Here is a 16,500-nt window from a genome sequence, read left to right as displayed (position 1 = left end):
TAGTGGCAAGGATCAAAGAGAGAGAGCACCCACTCTGACAGATAAACTGTCTTCTTATTTATTGTGGGCAAATTATCACAATTTATCTGTGAGTTCTGTATTTATGATCCTTCCAACCAACGTTTTTTATATTTACAATACAAATGGACAAAAGCACCAAGTGCAGAGTACAAAATGAAATTTGCCACATTTAGAACAAACTCTGTGTCTAGTGTACATATACATTTACTTCTTAATACTAAAGAAGCTCCCTGTTAAAAATAATTCAACCCTTTACATTGTGAGACATCAGAGAAATCAATCGATGTGGCATTTGTATCAAACAAAGATCCAAAATTCATATTTGACTGACTTTTATTCCACATCTGTATTTTTGTTGCTAGATGTTGCTGTCCTCACACTTTCCCAAAGTGCTAACAGAAAAAAAGTTGGTGTATTACTGAAGGTGTTTGGGTGACTTGACCATCGTTATGTGAAGTGATAGTGCTGGTCATAGCGTGCAGTATCACTCTGTAGCCCAGGTAGTTGTTGTTAATAGCAGCTTCCCAATGGTCAATTCATTTCTGGAATAATGTGTGATTTAGTGTCTTCAATCCAGGGTAGTGAACATTATAGAAACCAGTCTCCTAAAAGAAAGCCACAGTGCATAACCTCTAAAGGGAAAAAAAGCTAATTTAAGTTTCCGTTGCAGGTTAGAGAGGACGTCCATCTCACCACACCCCGTATCGATGAGGTGCTGAACCAGTTTCGTCAACGGATTGCCTCCGAAGTGATCACAGATCCAGTTGCACAGGTTCCCTCGTCTGTGGCCGATCCAGCAGACCCAGCTAATGAACAACGCATCAGGAAACTGGAGCACCAAGTGTCCCAGCTCATCCAGAAGGTGCCCATTTAACACTGCTGAAATATAAGTCAATGATTAAGAAGCATTTGTGTGAGGCATACAGCGAGGTGAGAGAAGTTAAAGAAGTATTTCTGAACATCTTATAGGGCTCTTTTTCCAAACAGGATATAAATCACATGAACGGTTAAGTATTTGTGTTGTCACCACATTTATTATATCTTTAGTGAGGAGTTCTTGAATTTGAATAATGATTGAATCAATGTTTATTAGCATGTAGACCAGGGGTGTCAAACTCAAGGCCCGGGGGCCAAATCCGGCCCGTGACTTCATTTTCTGTGGCCCCACAAGAGCTTGCAAAGAATATAATATGTTTATTATACGGTTACATGCCGATTTACAGAAGCACGTTGCCCATAAACTACATGTCCCACAATGCATCTCAAATTAGACTTTTTTCTTAGAATTTGACATTTTTTCAAAATGTCACTTCCTTTTTTTTGAGTTTGACTTTTTTTCCATAATTTGGATTTTCTTTTTAAATCATTTTGTGACATGCGCACTAAAGAGACTTGCAATTATTTGCCCTAGACTTCTGCTTTCAGACGTAGTTAATTATGTAGTTATTACCCTATCCGATAATAATCCAATGCAGAGGCAATAATGTAATATAATACATTATTTTAAATATGTATATATGTATTTTTATATAGTCTTAAAGTTACAACTGGCCCGTTGAGTGCAACTATAATGCTAATGTGGCCTGCGATGAAGCATTATGACACCCCTGATGTAGACGATTTTTTGTTTTCATCCAGACACATATAATGAATTTGTGTGATGTTTACTCAGGTCCCTACAGGTGACAAATCTAGTAGCTGTACTGTGGCGACAGCACAGAAAGCCAAGAGGGACACAGACCGCACTTCAGAGAGTGAGTGTGACAGCGGGAAGGAAAACAGGAGGCGCACCAGGATCCCCAAACATCGAAGCAGCATTACATCAAGAACGACCTCCAAAGAAACCAAGGGCCGAAGATCAGACAGGTGATTCTGCAGCTGCTTATCTCCGCACAAAACAGAGGTTTCAGCTTTCAGGTTCACTACTCTGTAATGAAAATCATTTGTTTTGTGGCCTGGTTGACATGTACTCCCTGATTCTTTAATAGTGGTTTACTGTCATCCACAAAAAGCACACAATTACTAAGATCTCTTTGTTAAAAGGAAAACTTTTATGTTGATGTCCAATCAGTTTATGGTAATGGTAGTCCATTGAACAATACATTTTTCAGTGCGGGAATACATGTATTGTAGGGATGTAACGATATATCGCGATATCGCGGTAAATAAATGTCTCAATACCGTCGTGAGACTGACAAAATCTACCGCGATTTAAAAAAAAAAAAAAAAATTATAATTCTTTTTTTTTAAACACATTTTTTTTTTTTAAACCTTTATTTAACCAGATGGTCCCATTGAGATCATCGATCTCTTTTTCAAGAGAGACCTGTCCAACATGGCAGCTAGTAGGTTACAACCATGGTTACAACAACAGATAACACAAAAGGACATCGTATTTACAGGGCTACATGTACATACCTAGAGACATTGACAAGTACCAACAGTATATTTATATCTCGCCCTGTCAATAAGCCTCACCTTCTTGGCAAAAACTGTATTGTTTTTGAAGTGGTGGAGAGACAATGCACAGTTTGACCCACTGCTGTCACCCATGGACAAAGCATATCTCTCTGTCCCAGCAACATCAGTACCAAGCAAGAGAGTTTTTTCCACAGCAGGGGATATTGTAAACGCCCAAACATCCCAGCTTCTACCTGGAAATGTGGACATGCTCATATTCCTAAAAACCTGCTGAGTGAGTTAGTGAGTTAGAGTTGAGTTACTTGAAAAACTAAAGTGAAACATGATTTATTTTATTGCAGGGTCTGATTATTATATTGTTGACACTTTAAAATACTACTAAAATGCTGTACAAATCAGATTTATTTTTCAATATCGCGATAAATATCGTACCGTGGACTTTGTATCGCGATATTATTGTACCGTGAGTTTTTGGTATCGTTACATCCCTAATGTATTGTGTGAGAAAGCTGAGTTCTCCTGCTGCAAAGTGTTCTTTATGCTTCCAGCAAAATCGTTTGACGTAGTTGGATGCAAGGAAGAGCTTAGGTTTTACTCTCAGTAGACTGGAGGTAGTGCTCAAAAACACAAGAACTCAGCTTTCTCGCTCAATATAGCACTTAATGAATTGCTTCAGTTAACTACATTTACCATCAACACTTAATCTTAAGCTCTATTAGACACTAACCTTTGATTAAAGATAATCAAATTCATGTATCACACATCACCAGGTATCTTAGGATTTAGAATGTCCTTTCTAAGCTGGATGGTGCTGATACATTTTCTTCTCTAAGCGATGTGGTAAAATTCCTCCTCTCTGGTAGAAATTACAACTGTCATCTCACTGCCATGATTAACGGCCATGCCTTTATGGTCTACCCCCTCATCTTGCTTCATCAGCCGCTGCTGACACGTGCTCAGTATTCAGTTATTTCACTTAAGTGTCCAACTGTCCTTAAGGGCAAGGTGATTTTAAAATATTATCTCCAGATTAAATTCAAAGTTGTTCAAACTTTACCTTCCTATAAAAGTGAGCAGGTTGTCTGCTTTGACCTTTATCGAGCCAGACATTAGCTTGAGGGCTTTTTATAATCCATTTTACAATACCTGTGATTTGTTTTATGTGCAGCGATCAGGAGAATCATAAACAGAGGAGTTCAAAGTCTGCCGAGGGTCTCAGAAGGAAGACTGGTGGCGCAGGAGGGAAAGACGCAGCAGCGCCGATGAGGAGGGGAGCTGTGAGAGCTGCGAAGGCCTCAGGCGATATGAAGACCAAGTCCACTGAAGAGGAGGAAACCTACAGGGTACGGCATGGAGATGCTGCCGTCTGAAGGCAGTTTATTTCTTATTGGATGAATGTAATGTGGAAAAGGTTATGACTTCGCAGAATAGGGATGTAAACATCCTCTGGGTGTTTGTACCCGCACCGCTGTGAAAGAATACTTGTTTTCGGTTTCTTTGTTTGACAGAAAGCTATTACACAATAACATGCACATTCAGGGACAGAATAAAAGATTTAAAAAAACGAAACAAAGACATAACAAAACAACATTAAGATCTTTCTTCAACTTGTTTCCCTTTCAAAGGTCATTCTATTTATTCATTTTAGAAAACTACATCCCAGTGTTTCCAAGGATACGTCCATGATATATTATTTAACGCATACTTATCACTCCCGGAGTCCAACAACTGTCTGGATGAAAATCAAACCATGTATAGAATAGATAGTAAGCAAAAATATTCAGTTTTCCACACATTCTTCTTTTATGTTAAAACCTGATGACTACATTACCCACAATGCAGCTTGACCACCAACAGTTATGTCAGATTTTTTAGTGTGTTATGCTAGTAGCCGCTAATGCTAGCCTCAAGCAGAGATGAGGAGTGGGCTACAGAGATCTGATCAAAAAATGTAGGCAACTTATCAGATTTCCCGCTGCGGCATGTCGATCTACAGATGTTTAATAAAACACATATGTAATTTCAATTAATCAAACTCACTTTATGGCACCGTTCTTACTGGTAAGTGCAGTTCAAAGTGCTTGACAGAAGACTGACGAGTGAAAATAAGACAGAAAAAGTACAGACCATGAAAACATCTAAAAAGACTAAAACAATACACACAGAGACCAATTCATGCAAGAAATTAAAGATAAATTAGAAAGCTTTCGAAGCTATAAAAAACGTAATAGTAGTAGTAAAACAGTGTGAAATAAAAACGACATCACTGAAATAAATTTGAGTACACCTGTAAACAGACTTGGAATGGAGTTCTTCTTTCTTCTTATCAGTATTGTCCATAGCAACGTACTGATACTGCAAAATAACATTGACATTTATTGCTCATACCCTTGATATAGAATCGAAAGGATGAAACCCTCTTTAATTGTCACACATTAGGGCTGAACGATTAATCGATTATCAAATCATTATCAATTATTATTTTCTTCTTGTGTGTCACTCATCCACACCAATCAGAAGTGCTGTGCTCCACATGTACCAGCCATTGTTAAGCAATCAGAAGTGGCCCATGATAGAAGGTGATAGACAGATTGATCCAATCACCTGCCAAGTGAAAGTGCCTGCCCTTTCCAAACGGCTTCCAATGGAGATGGTTTGGTGAAATAAAGCATCTGAGTCAGGTTAGTAATGCTCCCTTTTTATGGAATACGCTGCAAGTAAAACTTTGTCGAGAGGCACTTCCTACTGTAAATGCTTTTAAAGGTATGCTACGATTAGCCCTTCATGAAACATGTAACTGTTTTACCTGATGCTATTGCTGATGTGATTATGCTTCTTGCCACTGCACAAATGGCCTTCTGTATTTATATTTAAATTGTATGTTTTTTGTTTAATGCCCTTGTTTTATGTTGAAACTTGTTGTGTGCCGTGTTGGTCAGGACTCCCTGGAAGAAGAGATCTTGTATCTCAATGGGACATTCCTGGATAAATAAAGGATAAAAAAATAAAAAATCACATGTTTTACATCTATTACAGGGTGAGTCTTAAACTGAAGCTTGACTTTAAAGCAACCCAACGGAAGTTTCATGTAAGTTTAGTTATTTCACTCGTAGCTCGGGCTGCGGGGGTGCTAGAGACGGGAGCACGTTGATACGACCTTCCTAGCCGGAGATATGGCCGCATTTTACAATAAACTTCCGTTGGGTCGCTTAAAAACAAATATCGCAAATCGAATCGCAATATCTGTCATAAAAATTGCAATTAGATTATTTCCCCAAATCGTGCAGACCTATCACACATACATGCAAACCGCGCAAATGCATGACATTTGACCTCTGAATTTAACCCATGTGTGTTTTTGTTTATGTCCATTGGTCAGACTATTGTGGAAGAGCGTGACCAGGAAAGGGAGAGGCGTTGGAAGGCTGAGCAGGCTGCGAGGAAACTCACCGAGGATCTAAAGTGCCTGCAGACAAAAGTCAGCGAGGAAAAAGACCTGCAGAGCATGGCCCTGCACACCACCGACAGGTAAGAGGGAAACTGGATGGACCCACAGATGTTTGCAAACAAACGGTGCAGTAGCTCTAAAGCAGATATCATGATGAAAAGGGATAATCAAACATGTCTCTGTGGATTTGAGTTGTCAACCGCATAATGGATTCTCATCTATTTCCGCCCTCTTCATCTTTTCTATTGTCTCTCCTGAGACCAATGCCCGCTGCCTGTCTCATTCTTGAACAATGAGTATCCATCCCACCACTTAATATCCTCTCTCTCATTGTCCCGTAGCCTCTTACGAAATCAAGCACACAATTTGCACTCCATTATTCCAAAATCTTAAAGGGATAGTTTAGATGTTTTGAAGTTGAATGAGGTACTTGTCCATATTTCCTAAGGTAGAAGGTAATCATCACGGCAATCATTTGGAGAACCAGACCGTACCAGCACAAGAACTAAGCACTGCAGCAAAATCTATGTTAGCCACCTAAAGTGACACAACTTCACTATCAGTTTATGGGTTCATTATTTATAGAAAACGTACCCTTTTCACCTTTTTGTCAGACCAAACACGTTTAAGCTATTTTATGTGATCTTTCTTTTGAAAATCAATGTTAGAACTTAGAATCCATTTAATAAGCCCCACTTGAAGCTGTTTGAAGCCCCCTGGAGGCCCGCCTCACCCTTTTAAAACCTTTGCCCTATTTTCCAATGTTAACAAAAGGGAATTTTCTGTATTCGCCCCTTGAATAAGCCCTGCTCTTAAAATGAAATAGGATCTTCCGTGGCCCAGTCTATACCCTTCTTCCAAGTTTCAGGAAAATCAGGTTAAAGGTTTTACTGATGAAGACAAACTAAGACAAAAACATTACCTCCTGGGCGTACCAGAATAACTGATTGAGCTAGTGATAGACAAGCCAACTCGTTTTGTGCTAGTAGTAATGGTTGCTTAAACAGTACTGCAGCAGTGCTTTTGTACTCCCTGCTATTCCTTAGTATGCCTGCAGGTGTCTGCAACAATGAAGCTATTGAGTATAAAGATCCTTTCCCCACCTAGATATACTTAAATTCCAGAAGGTACAGTTATCTATAATGAAAAACTCCTACATGGGAGAGCCTGGTGTAACTATTCTATGCACTGTTCTTGCTTGCATCCCACCCTGCCTAGATAAATCTGCTTTATGGTTGTAATTAGAAGCCTGTTGACAAGCGTATGTCAGCTCTATTACATGAATCAATCTTCACTGTCACTTTGTAATGACAGTGAACACGTCGCCTGATACTGTTTACTCCCTTTCTCATCAGGAGACAGATTACAGTGAAATGACTCATCAAGGCTAAATTAAAGACGGAGCAACTGTAGATGCTTGTGCAGTCTTCATAGGTGTCCTGAATACTAAGCCAAGCTAGTTCTCTCCATTCTTTTTCCTTTTCAACAGACTGCCCTTTTGTATTTATATTTCTTTCTTTTCTCATTTACACTATATTTCAGTTTTCTCTCCCTAACATTTTTGACTATGCTGTTCTGGCAGATTTCTTCAATTTCAGAGGCTATCACATTTTAACAGCAGGCGATAAAACACTAGGGACAATCAAGCGCATCACAACATTGTGCGGTTGCCTATATCAGTCTCTATATGCAGTAAAAACATCATTCAGGGTATTGTACGCTTTTGTACACTCTTATCTTGTTTTCTCCTCGAATAGACTGAAAGAATTGTTGCTGAAGGAGCGATCGGGGCGATCTGAACTGCAGGCTCGGGTGGAGGAGCTGGAGGGGAGGAGGCAGTCCCAGAGCCGGCAACTGGAGCAGGCCCGCAGCAGTGAAGAGCAGCACAAGACTGCACTGCGCAGACTGGAGGAGAGCATCTCCCAGGGAGACGCTCTCAGGGCTCGCCAGCAGGCTGAGGAGGTACAGGAAGTGGGTCGAAGAAACCCCAAAACTTTTGAAACTTACAGTATAGTGCAAATTCACTCTGGAGCAAGTAGAGTGGAGCATTGGCTGTTGCAGGTGCAGAGCCCAATGTTCTGTACATGTGTTTATGGCTACATTTCAAACAGCAGTACATCGATGTACAATAATACTTTACTCGCTTAAAAATAACGCCATGACAACACCCCAAAATGTCATAGATACATGAAACAAACAAAACAGCATACAAAACCCTTGTTGTAATTCTCTGAAGCATTCAAAATACTAATTATATCTGTTGTTGCAGTTACAGTCTTGGCTAAGTTTTAGTACTTGACTGTCAAATTGTGCTTTGAGCTGGCAGGTTTGTGATATCATGCTATTTCTGTTCCCTATCCCTGAACATGGTTACTACAGTAACTCACTCTGATCTGTCATCACTCCTACACAGCGAATCAATGAGTAAGGCTTCAGTAGAGCTCTGACAGTATTGATTTAAAACTTGCTGACCCTCCTCAGATGAAGCGGCACCAGGAGCTGGAGAACAAGGCAGGAGCTCTGAAGAGAGAGTCGGACATCCTGAGAGCGGCAGTGCGTCAGCACAAAGACAAACTGCAGCAGCTGCATGAGCTGCTGGCGGCCAGGGAGCAGGAGCACAGGTACACCTGGAGGACCTTACTCTGAAACACATGGACGGGGTCATGTGTTGCTTAATATCAACACAGTGTTATGGGATGAAAATCAATATTCTTAATCAACTTCTTCCTGTAAGTGTATGAATACCACATTTTCTGCCAATATAAAAATCTGTGTTTCAATAAAATGCCTTTTCAATTGTAACATGAATATTTAACGAGACAAATCAAAAGGACATCTTTCAAAGTTACAGCCTTTTGAGTAGGGATGGGTATCGTTTGAAATTTATCGATTCCGATTTCGATTCCGGTTCTGCTTATCGATTCCGGTTCTTATCGATTCCCCGTTTCGATTCCAAAATTGTAAAATAAAGAGGTCAAACGTTTAGATAACAAAAATATATTTATTCTTAAAAGCTTTAACTGAAATTGTTACTAAAAATATACATGCAATACAAATGTATTGCACAATAGCTGTGCTTTATTTTAACTGAGCTTTGCCTGTGGCAAGCTATTAACAGGCATTACACTTTGCCTTTTCTTTTTCTTTTTTAGTGTAGTGGAGCCTCACTTCAGAGTGTTTACCGCGACCTATCTTTGGTGTTATGAAGTGACTGAGCTCGTGAAATGTCTACGGGAGGGCGGGGGAGCATCGCTGCGGGGCAACTGTGGACCTCTGTCGCCTGTCAGCGCAATTTATATGATGCCATTTAAAAAAATGAAGGGCGGTGCCGGCCGTCAGCGTACCGAGCCGGCCGTCAACGGCCCGCTGACGACCGGCCGTTCTGTGATTCTCCAGGTCCGCCCTGTATTCCACCGGGTCACCGCAGCACCGCGGTGCAGACGGACCCGCTGGAATACAGGGTCTACCGCGTTTAGGAACCGTTAAGCAGAACCGAAATTGTGTATTTTGTATGGGCACCCGGTACCCGGCATTTTCTTATCGGTTCTCATCTGGAACCGAGTTTCGGTTCCCAACCCTACTTTTGAGTACAAATTGTTTTTCCATAAAAGAACATTGTTTTGTACGATAGACTTGGAAACAGTGAGTTTATCCTTTAAGAATCAAGTTGTTGGGATATTAAAGAGGGTATTTGTTTTAATAACAGTACTAAAGAAATGTTAAACCTAAATTAAAGATTTTTAATAGCAAAACATTTAAATATTAACACACCTAACGCCAAGAGTGTTGGCACATGTCAGTTACATTGATCATTGAAACTTTTCTCTTTCCAAATTGTTGAGTGCTCAACCTTCTGTATTTCAGAATATTATTACATCTACTTCACGTACACAATTTAAATTACACACATTTCAAAGTGCAGGCTTTCCTGTTTGTGTTAAGGCCCTCCTAACCTTTATAAAAAGAGGTCTTATCAACTGTACAATCCTTTTTCACGTTGTCTCACAGAAAACAACTGGATTTGCGGTTGCAGCCCGGCGGGGCAGATTTCCGAGAGGCGGTGGCTAAAGAGGTTGCATCAGTGGAAGAGAGGCATGGCCACAGGGTGCTGGAGCTGCAGGAGAAACTAGAAGAGGGAAGGAAACTGTACGCAGCTCTGGAGGACGAGTTTCGCATGGCGCTGACCATCGAGGCTGCTCGCTTCTCTGAGGTCTGCCAAAATACAGACTTAGCTGATTAATGATTACTGGGTCTAGTAAAAGTAAAATGATTGAACTGGAATTGACCCCGGTCTACATGGGCTCGCTTTGATTCTTTTGTTCAGCCCAATGATGAAAGCTGAGATTGAATTAGGGTCATGTGAATCTGGACAAGTAGACTGTGATTGCCACAGGAAGAAAGCTGTACAAAAGGATTGGATATTAATCAATGTTCTCGTTATGGTTACAGGTCACTCAGACATTCTGCAGAAAATCTCATCTTGTCTTTATTGCTACAACTTGCACAATCTTGTACTTAAAGTGTACTATGTTTGACCTTTAGAAAAGTCTGAATGAGATACAGATTGCCAGCAAAATTTAAACTCGTACTTTAAAACGAAATAGCTTTCTTTAAAGAACCTTTTCTGTCCGAATGTGGTATTGATTGAAAAAAAATGTAGTCAGGTAATGCTTCAATCTGTTGAACTCCTAGACTTCTCACTCACATTCTGTCCCCCTTCCTCGCTCTGCTTCTGCAGGTAAAGGACGCTTGTGATCAGATGACTGCAGAGCTGCTGGGGCTCAAGGCGACCCTGGCCCAGTCCCAGCAGAGGGAGAAGAAATCAGCCTCTCTGGTGCAGGAGCTCACAGCCATGGTCAAAGAACAGAAGAACCGCATCACTGATCTCATCAAAGCCAAGAGAGAAGCTGTCACTGCTCTGAAGGTACTGCGCTCAAGTAAAGATACAGACAGATACATCCCGGGATAAGAAAAGGATCATCTAACCTACTACTTCATTACCCCTTATATACATCTTTAAAAACACTGGTCAACAACAATCATGTTGATATGTAGTAATAGAGAAGTAAACCAAAATATCATCAATAATACTCATTATGGGTAAATGCATTTAAAAGTAGTAAAAAGGTATTCTGGGATATGCATTACCTATGGAATGCAACATCAGGTACCTTGAAAGTATAAATGTCACTGATAATGATCGATATTTGATCAACATAGTAATGTTTACAAGTAAGAACACAATGAGAATAAATTAATATAAGGCTGAATGAGCCAATATATAGCAAATAAATGATATAGAGAGATTTATACAATGGAAAAAAGCATTTAGTGAGAGAGAAAGTTGTTGTAGTGAAATTGAACAAATGGATGCTTTATGACACTGCACATGCTAGTGGACTAACTGATATATAAATCTCAAGATATTCGTATACACCCTTCTTCAATAATGAACACATGTAACCATTACCTTTTTTGTTTCTGTTTTTTGTTAATATTTGAATTTGTTGTTTGTTATATTAATGTTAAAAAAGGAATTCATTATCTGATCAGGTTTTTCATAAATAAATAATCTAAAAGGTAAAATAGAGATGTCCTGTTATGGTCATCAGTCATTGCCTGGCCACAGATTGTCCAGCCTGAGCCCTCAGGAGCCTTCAGCATGAATACTGGAGCGTCCAGCTGCCTTTCCATCTGTCAGCCGTGACAGATGGCCGTTGATCATTAATACTGTCCGTCTCTGTCTGTCCCTCTGCCAGAGCCGTCTGCATTCCTTGGAAGCAGAGGCAGAGCAGGACCGGCGTCTCAGCCTGCAGCTCGAGCTGCTTAAGAAAGACAAGGGACGACTGTTGTCTCAGCTCACAGCTCAGGAGTCTGTGATCGACGGCCTCAGGGCCGAGAGGAAGATCTGGGGCCAGGAGCTCGCTCAGCAAGGTGGGAGACGTCCAGCACATGATGGTGACTCTGAATGAGCCTTATAGTGCATCGCACACATTCAAACATGAGTACAGGGCGGTATACTACGAAGCAGGATTTTCGCTTAGCCGGCTTACTTCAGGGAAAACTCGGGGTTTCCGGTCCTACGAAGCTGGTTCTCTTTTTAGCAGGCTAGATCTCCATGGTAACTTATGCTGTGCGGCTAACCTGGTCGGGCCCAGGTTAGGTTGCAGGCTAAGAGCTCAACTCAGTGAAAGCACCGCCTGCTGACCAATCAGAGGTTAGTGTGCGGAGTTTAAAGCGATCAAGTCATATTACAGGAGAAAGGAAATACAGAAAAGCTGCCGTTGCAGGAAAGACGGCCGGCAAAAATCACCGACTGTGTGAACGTGAACATTAATAGAATATCACCTCCCATCTTCAGAGCAATCTGACTATTATAACATTAGCGTTAAGAAAGCTTACTTAAATATCTGCCACAACATAAGTAACCGGATCAGAGTAACATTAAGTACAGTCCGCGGCATATCACCTCATAATGTATCATATATTTTCTTCAGCTGAGCCGTATCTGGCCGTGCAACACTCACAGTGTCACATACTGTATGCAGAAGTAGATATTATTTTAAGCAACACATTAAGTTGACGAAACACTCGAGACAAATGTAATTAAAGTCAGATCCACTCGTGTCGGGGCAGTGATATCATAAACCTGTTAATGTACGCATTCAAACACTTTTTCTGTTAGCAGCTGTATTCACCTTGCAGGTGGCTTTTATCCTGGATAAAGTGTTTAAGTCATGGATGTTTAAAGTTTAACTTCTTCATTTGTCTAATATTATAGTTGACTTTTCATTCAGGAAGTATGACGCTGCGCTGTCAGTGCGCTTCTCCATGTTTGTGATTGGTCGAATGCTCCAAATACCACCCCTTTCATGTGAACGCGCACCTAACTAGATAGGACACGGCTGGCTTGACCGATCCACTTGATAACCCGGGTCGTATTACCGTTCAGCGAGAGCGCGTAGGTTTTGGATTAGGCCAACCGGCTAACTCAAACATATCCAGGTTAGGTTGAACCAGCTTCGTAGTACAGGCCCCAGGTCTTCCTTGAGTCCAACTCTTGGTCATAGGCAGAGTGAGTCACTCTTAAATGTTAACTTAAGAGTCAGTATGAAGGACATTTGAGCTGTTTGGTTAAATACTATATGTGCTGATGTTTTATTTCATCTGTATCAAGTAAAGTCTGTCATCTAGTGGTTATGTGGGAGAAACACACAGGGCATGGTAAATGTACACTGTAGAAAATGCTACGACGGAAAATAATTCTTCATATAGGCAATAAAATGCACTCAAATAAGAAAAAGAAAAGGGATCGAAAAGATACATAATAATAATAGATGTTAAAGTAAAGTTTTATAGATGAGATCTGATTTACAATTGTATGTGTTTCTCTATACTAGGAGCATCCTTGTCTCAGGATCGTGGACGCCTGGAGGCCAGGTTAGAGGTGCTGGGCGCTGAGCTGGAGAGTCAGAAGAAACTGAACGAGAGAGACACTGATGCCCTAAAAATCAAAACCAAAATCATTGATGACCAGACAGAGACCATCCGCAGACTCAAAGAGGTACTTTTAATATTGAAATCACTGAGTTGTTCTAAAACCAAAACCTTGGTCCATCACATCTTATCACTTACTGTACGGAGGCTCAGTCACTGGTACTTTTTCATTTACAAAGCCATGTTGGATAAACTACCATCTTATATCTGCTCCCTGATCTCTCGGCGAATGGAAAGTACTTATTGCCTGAGATCGCATGCTGTGGTTTTATTAAATGTACCAAGTGCTAGGACTGTCTTAGGGAAGAAAGCTTTTAGATGTGCAGCTCCACTAACATGGAACAGTCTGCAAAAAGAATGGAAAATTACCAAGCTAGTACCACTACATGTTTTTAAAGCTCGGTTGGATGCTACAAAATCAGATGCTGTTGGTAGGCTACCTGTACATGTGGTTAAATATGTAAATTGTAATCCCTGTACATTTTGCTGTATGATGTCCTTTTGTTGTTCTGTTGTTTATGTTTTTATGTCTTCTTGTGGAACCTACTGCTGCAGGTCTCCCTTGAAAAAGAGATCATTGATCTCAATGGGATTTTACCTGGATAAATAAAGTTTAAAAAAAAGAAGAACCTGGAACATCCATAGACGTGCGCTTTCTCTTTCTCCTCTGCCTTCCTGCTATCTAGTCTCTGCAGGAGCGCGATGATCAGACCCGCAGGCTGCGCGATGAGGCGGTCCAGACCCAGAAGAGGTTCCAGAAGCAGCTGGAGGAGGAGACATCTGAGCAGGCGGAGCTGAAGGAGCGGATCGAGCATCTGAGCCTGCGCAAGGAGGAGCTCAAACAGCAGCTGGAGGACAAGGACGCAAAGCTTGAGGAGATCAAAAGAGTTTACAGGCAAGCATCCCATCACGCACATATTAAGACACTTTATGTACAATATACTGACATGGATATATGTCTATCTATTCTTCTATTAGTGATTCCAGTAAGAAGTGGCAGGCGAAGGCCGACCTGCTGACTCGGTTGGAGAGCCAGGTGAAGAGCATGAAGGAGAGCTTTGATTCCAAGGAACGCTTGCTGCTGGAAGAAAGAGATAGAGCAATCGAAGCACAAAAGTATGATCAATTACATGAGACAAATATAACGTGTAGTTATCAAGTAAAAGTTAATTATATTTGATAAAATTAGCTTATTTTAGATGTATTTGCATCTCTTTTGTAGAAATACCAATTAGCCTGCATGAAATCAGTCACAAGAAGAATTTTAAAAGCAGTCAAACCTTATAATACAGTTTTGACTCTGTATTTCCATATGTACGATGTGCACATGTTGGTCCAATCCACCTGCTGTGGACAGGTAAGGACAGCCATTCTGCTTTCTTTAATCCTGGAGGAGAGGGAAGTCATTTACACTGTCAAGAAAGCAGTTTAATTGCTTTCATCTAAAGCCTTAAAGCAGGGGTGTCAAACTCAAGGCCCGGGGGCCAAATCCGGCCCGCAACTTCATTTTATGTAGCCCCGCAAGAGCTTGCAAAGAATATAATACGTTTATTATTTGGTCACATGCCACTTTACAGAAGCAGGTTGCCCATAAACTACATGTCCCACAATGCATCTCATTTTGTGACATGTGCACTGAAGAGACTTGCAATTATTTGCCCTGGACTTCTGCTTTCAGACGTAGTTAATTATGAAGTTATTACCCTATCTGATAATAATCCAATGCAGAGGCAATAATGTAATATAATACATTATTTTATGTATATTTATATATGTATATTTATATAGTTACAACCGGCCCTTTGAGTGCAACCATAATACTGATGTAGTTCGCGATGACATTTAAGTTTGATACCCCTGCCTTAAAGGACCATACTTTATCTCACTTGGACATTTCTGGGCCAGTAAGCAGTATTTCTTAAATACATGGCTCTTCCATCATTCTCTTAAAACCCAAAGATAGAGAACTCTGAAGACTATTAATTGTATTTACATGTTAGGTATAAAGTGAAATTATGATCAGGGTGTCTTAGTGCCTTTGATAAAGAGCATGTAACTTATGTCATTTAAAATAAAACATATGTTTGTTCGTCAGTGTTTCTTTTCTGGTACCGTCCATCCTAATATCCTGACAAGGCAGTTAGGTCAACATCCTCTTAGTTCCTTTTGTAACATTATGTTTTATCTGTTGTCTGTCTTGCAGAGCTGCAGTAGATAAATTACACTGTGTGGATGATGCATTTCGTCGACAGCTAGAGTCTGGTCAAGCCTCTCATCAAGCTGAGCTGCTACGACTGGCAAATGATAAGCAGAAGAAGATTGAACAAGCCAATCAGAAGGTAAAATATAGACAGGATAGTTTGTATGAGAACCTCATGTTGAACAATTTAAGACAAGTTGTATATCTGTGTCCTCCTCAGGTATATGATGTAGAGGAGGAGATGCGTCAGCTCCTGGAAGAGACGGAAACCACCAAAAGAATGATGGAAGAGAAAATGAAACGTCTCACAAGTGTACTTAAAGACTTTTAACACATGACATGTGACCTCTTTACTGCCATGGCAGCTTTTGAATTTAAACACATTTTTTATTAAACAAGTGTTTTTTATGTTAAGTTATTTATGTATTTTAGTATATCATGATTTATCTAATAAATTCTCTCTCGAGTATATTCTTTCTTTTTATTAAAGAACATTTTCGCTAGTTGGCCTACTACGTAATCTATGTTGTTGTGTTGTGCACTTAAATTAAACTAAACAGATATACAGCTAATTGCAAACCTAGAGAAACCATGAATTGTAATCATGGTAAGGGTGTGTAATTAAAGTGTGAGTATTAAGAATGGACATATTTATCTGGGTTTACTTTGTTGAAGTTACAGATGTGTATACAATAAATCTATAAAAAGCAAAACCCTTTAACAGTCCAGTAAGCATACAGGATAACACACTAAACTTTAGGTTAAAATGTACTCAAGTTATATATGCTGTGAATGATAGCTTTTGTGTTCTGAAAGTCAGTTTAGTGTCAAATGTAATGGAAGTTAAACATATGACTTGAATTATAACTCCTGCATCATAATTTGACTTATTCAAAGTGATAAAATAGTTAGC

At 40.1% G+C, this 16,500-nt stretch overlaps 1 protein-coding gene across 1 annotated transcript; it reads left to right on the top strand.

Moving 5' to 3' along the window:
- Window positions 1–143: 143 nt before the first annotated feature.
- Window positions 144–16,056, top strand: lrrcc1 (leucine rich repeat and coiled-coil centrosomal protein 1). Its single transcript, XM_034208866.1, has 15 exons — window positions 144–167; window positions 680–883; window positions 1,694–1,887; window positions 3,611–3,785; window positions 5,822–5,970; window positions 7,648–7,852; window positions 8,372–8,511; window positions 9,899–10,100; window positions 10,629–10,814; window positions 11,650–11,824; window positions 13,291–13,454; window positions 14,074–14,282; window positions 14,366–14,503; window positions 15,591–15,726; window positions 15,808–16,056. The coding sequence occupies exons 1-15, from the start codon at window positions 144–146 to the stop codon at window positions 15,916–15,918; spliced, it is 2,412 nt and encodes an 803-aa protein (XP_034064757.1). The 3' UTR covers window positions 15,919–16,056.
- Window positions 16,057–16,500: the final 444 nt, after the last annotated feature.

The sequence above is a fragment of the Gymnodraco acuticeps genome, unplaced genomic scaffold, assembly GCF_902827175.1.
Source record: "Gymnodraco acuticeps unplaced genomic scaffold, fGymAcu1.1, whole genome shotgun sequence".
NCBI classification, from domain to species: domain Eukaryota; kingdom Metazoa; phylum Chordata; class Actinopteri; order Perciformes; family Bathydraconidae; genus Gymnodraco; species Gymnodraco acuticeps.
The sequence above is the reverse complement of the archived record's forward strand: the minus strand, read 5'-3'. Positions and strand labels throughout refer to the sequence as shown.

What these genes read in the sequence shown, in the direction of transcription:
- lrrcc1 (XM_034208866.1), top strand. Translation starts at nt 144, where the DNA reads ATGGACAAAAGCACCAAGTGCAGA. An exon ending in AAGGGCCGAAGATCAGACAG is followed by an intron (nt 1,888 to 3,610) that starts GTGATTCTGCAG and finishes TTTTATGTGCAG; the next exon opens with CGATCAGGAGAATCATAAAC. An exon ending in GCCCTGCACACCACCGACAG is followed by an intron (nt 5,971 to 7,647) that starts GTAAGAGGGAAA and finishes CTCCTCGAATAG; the next exon opens with ACTGAAAGAATTGTTGCTGA.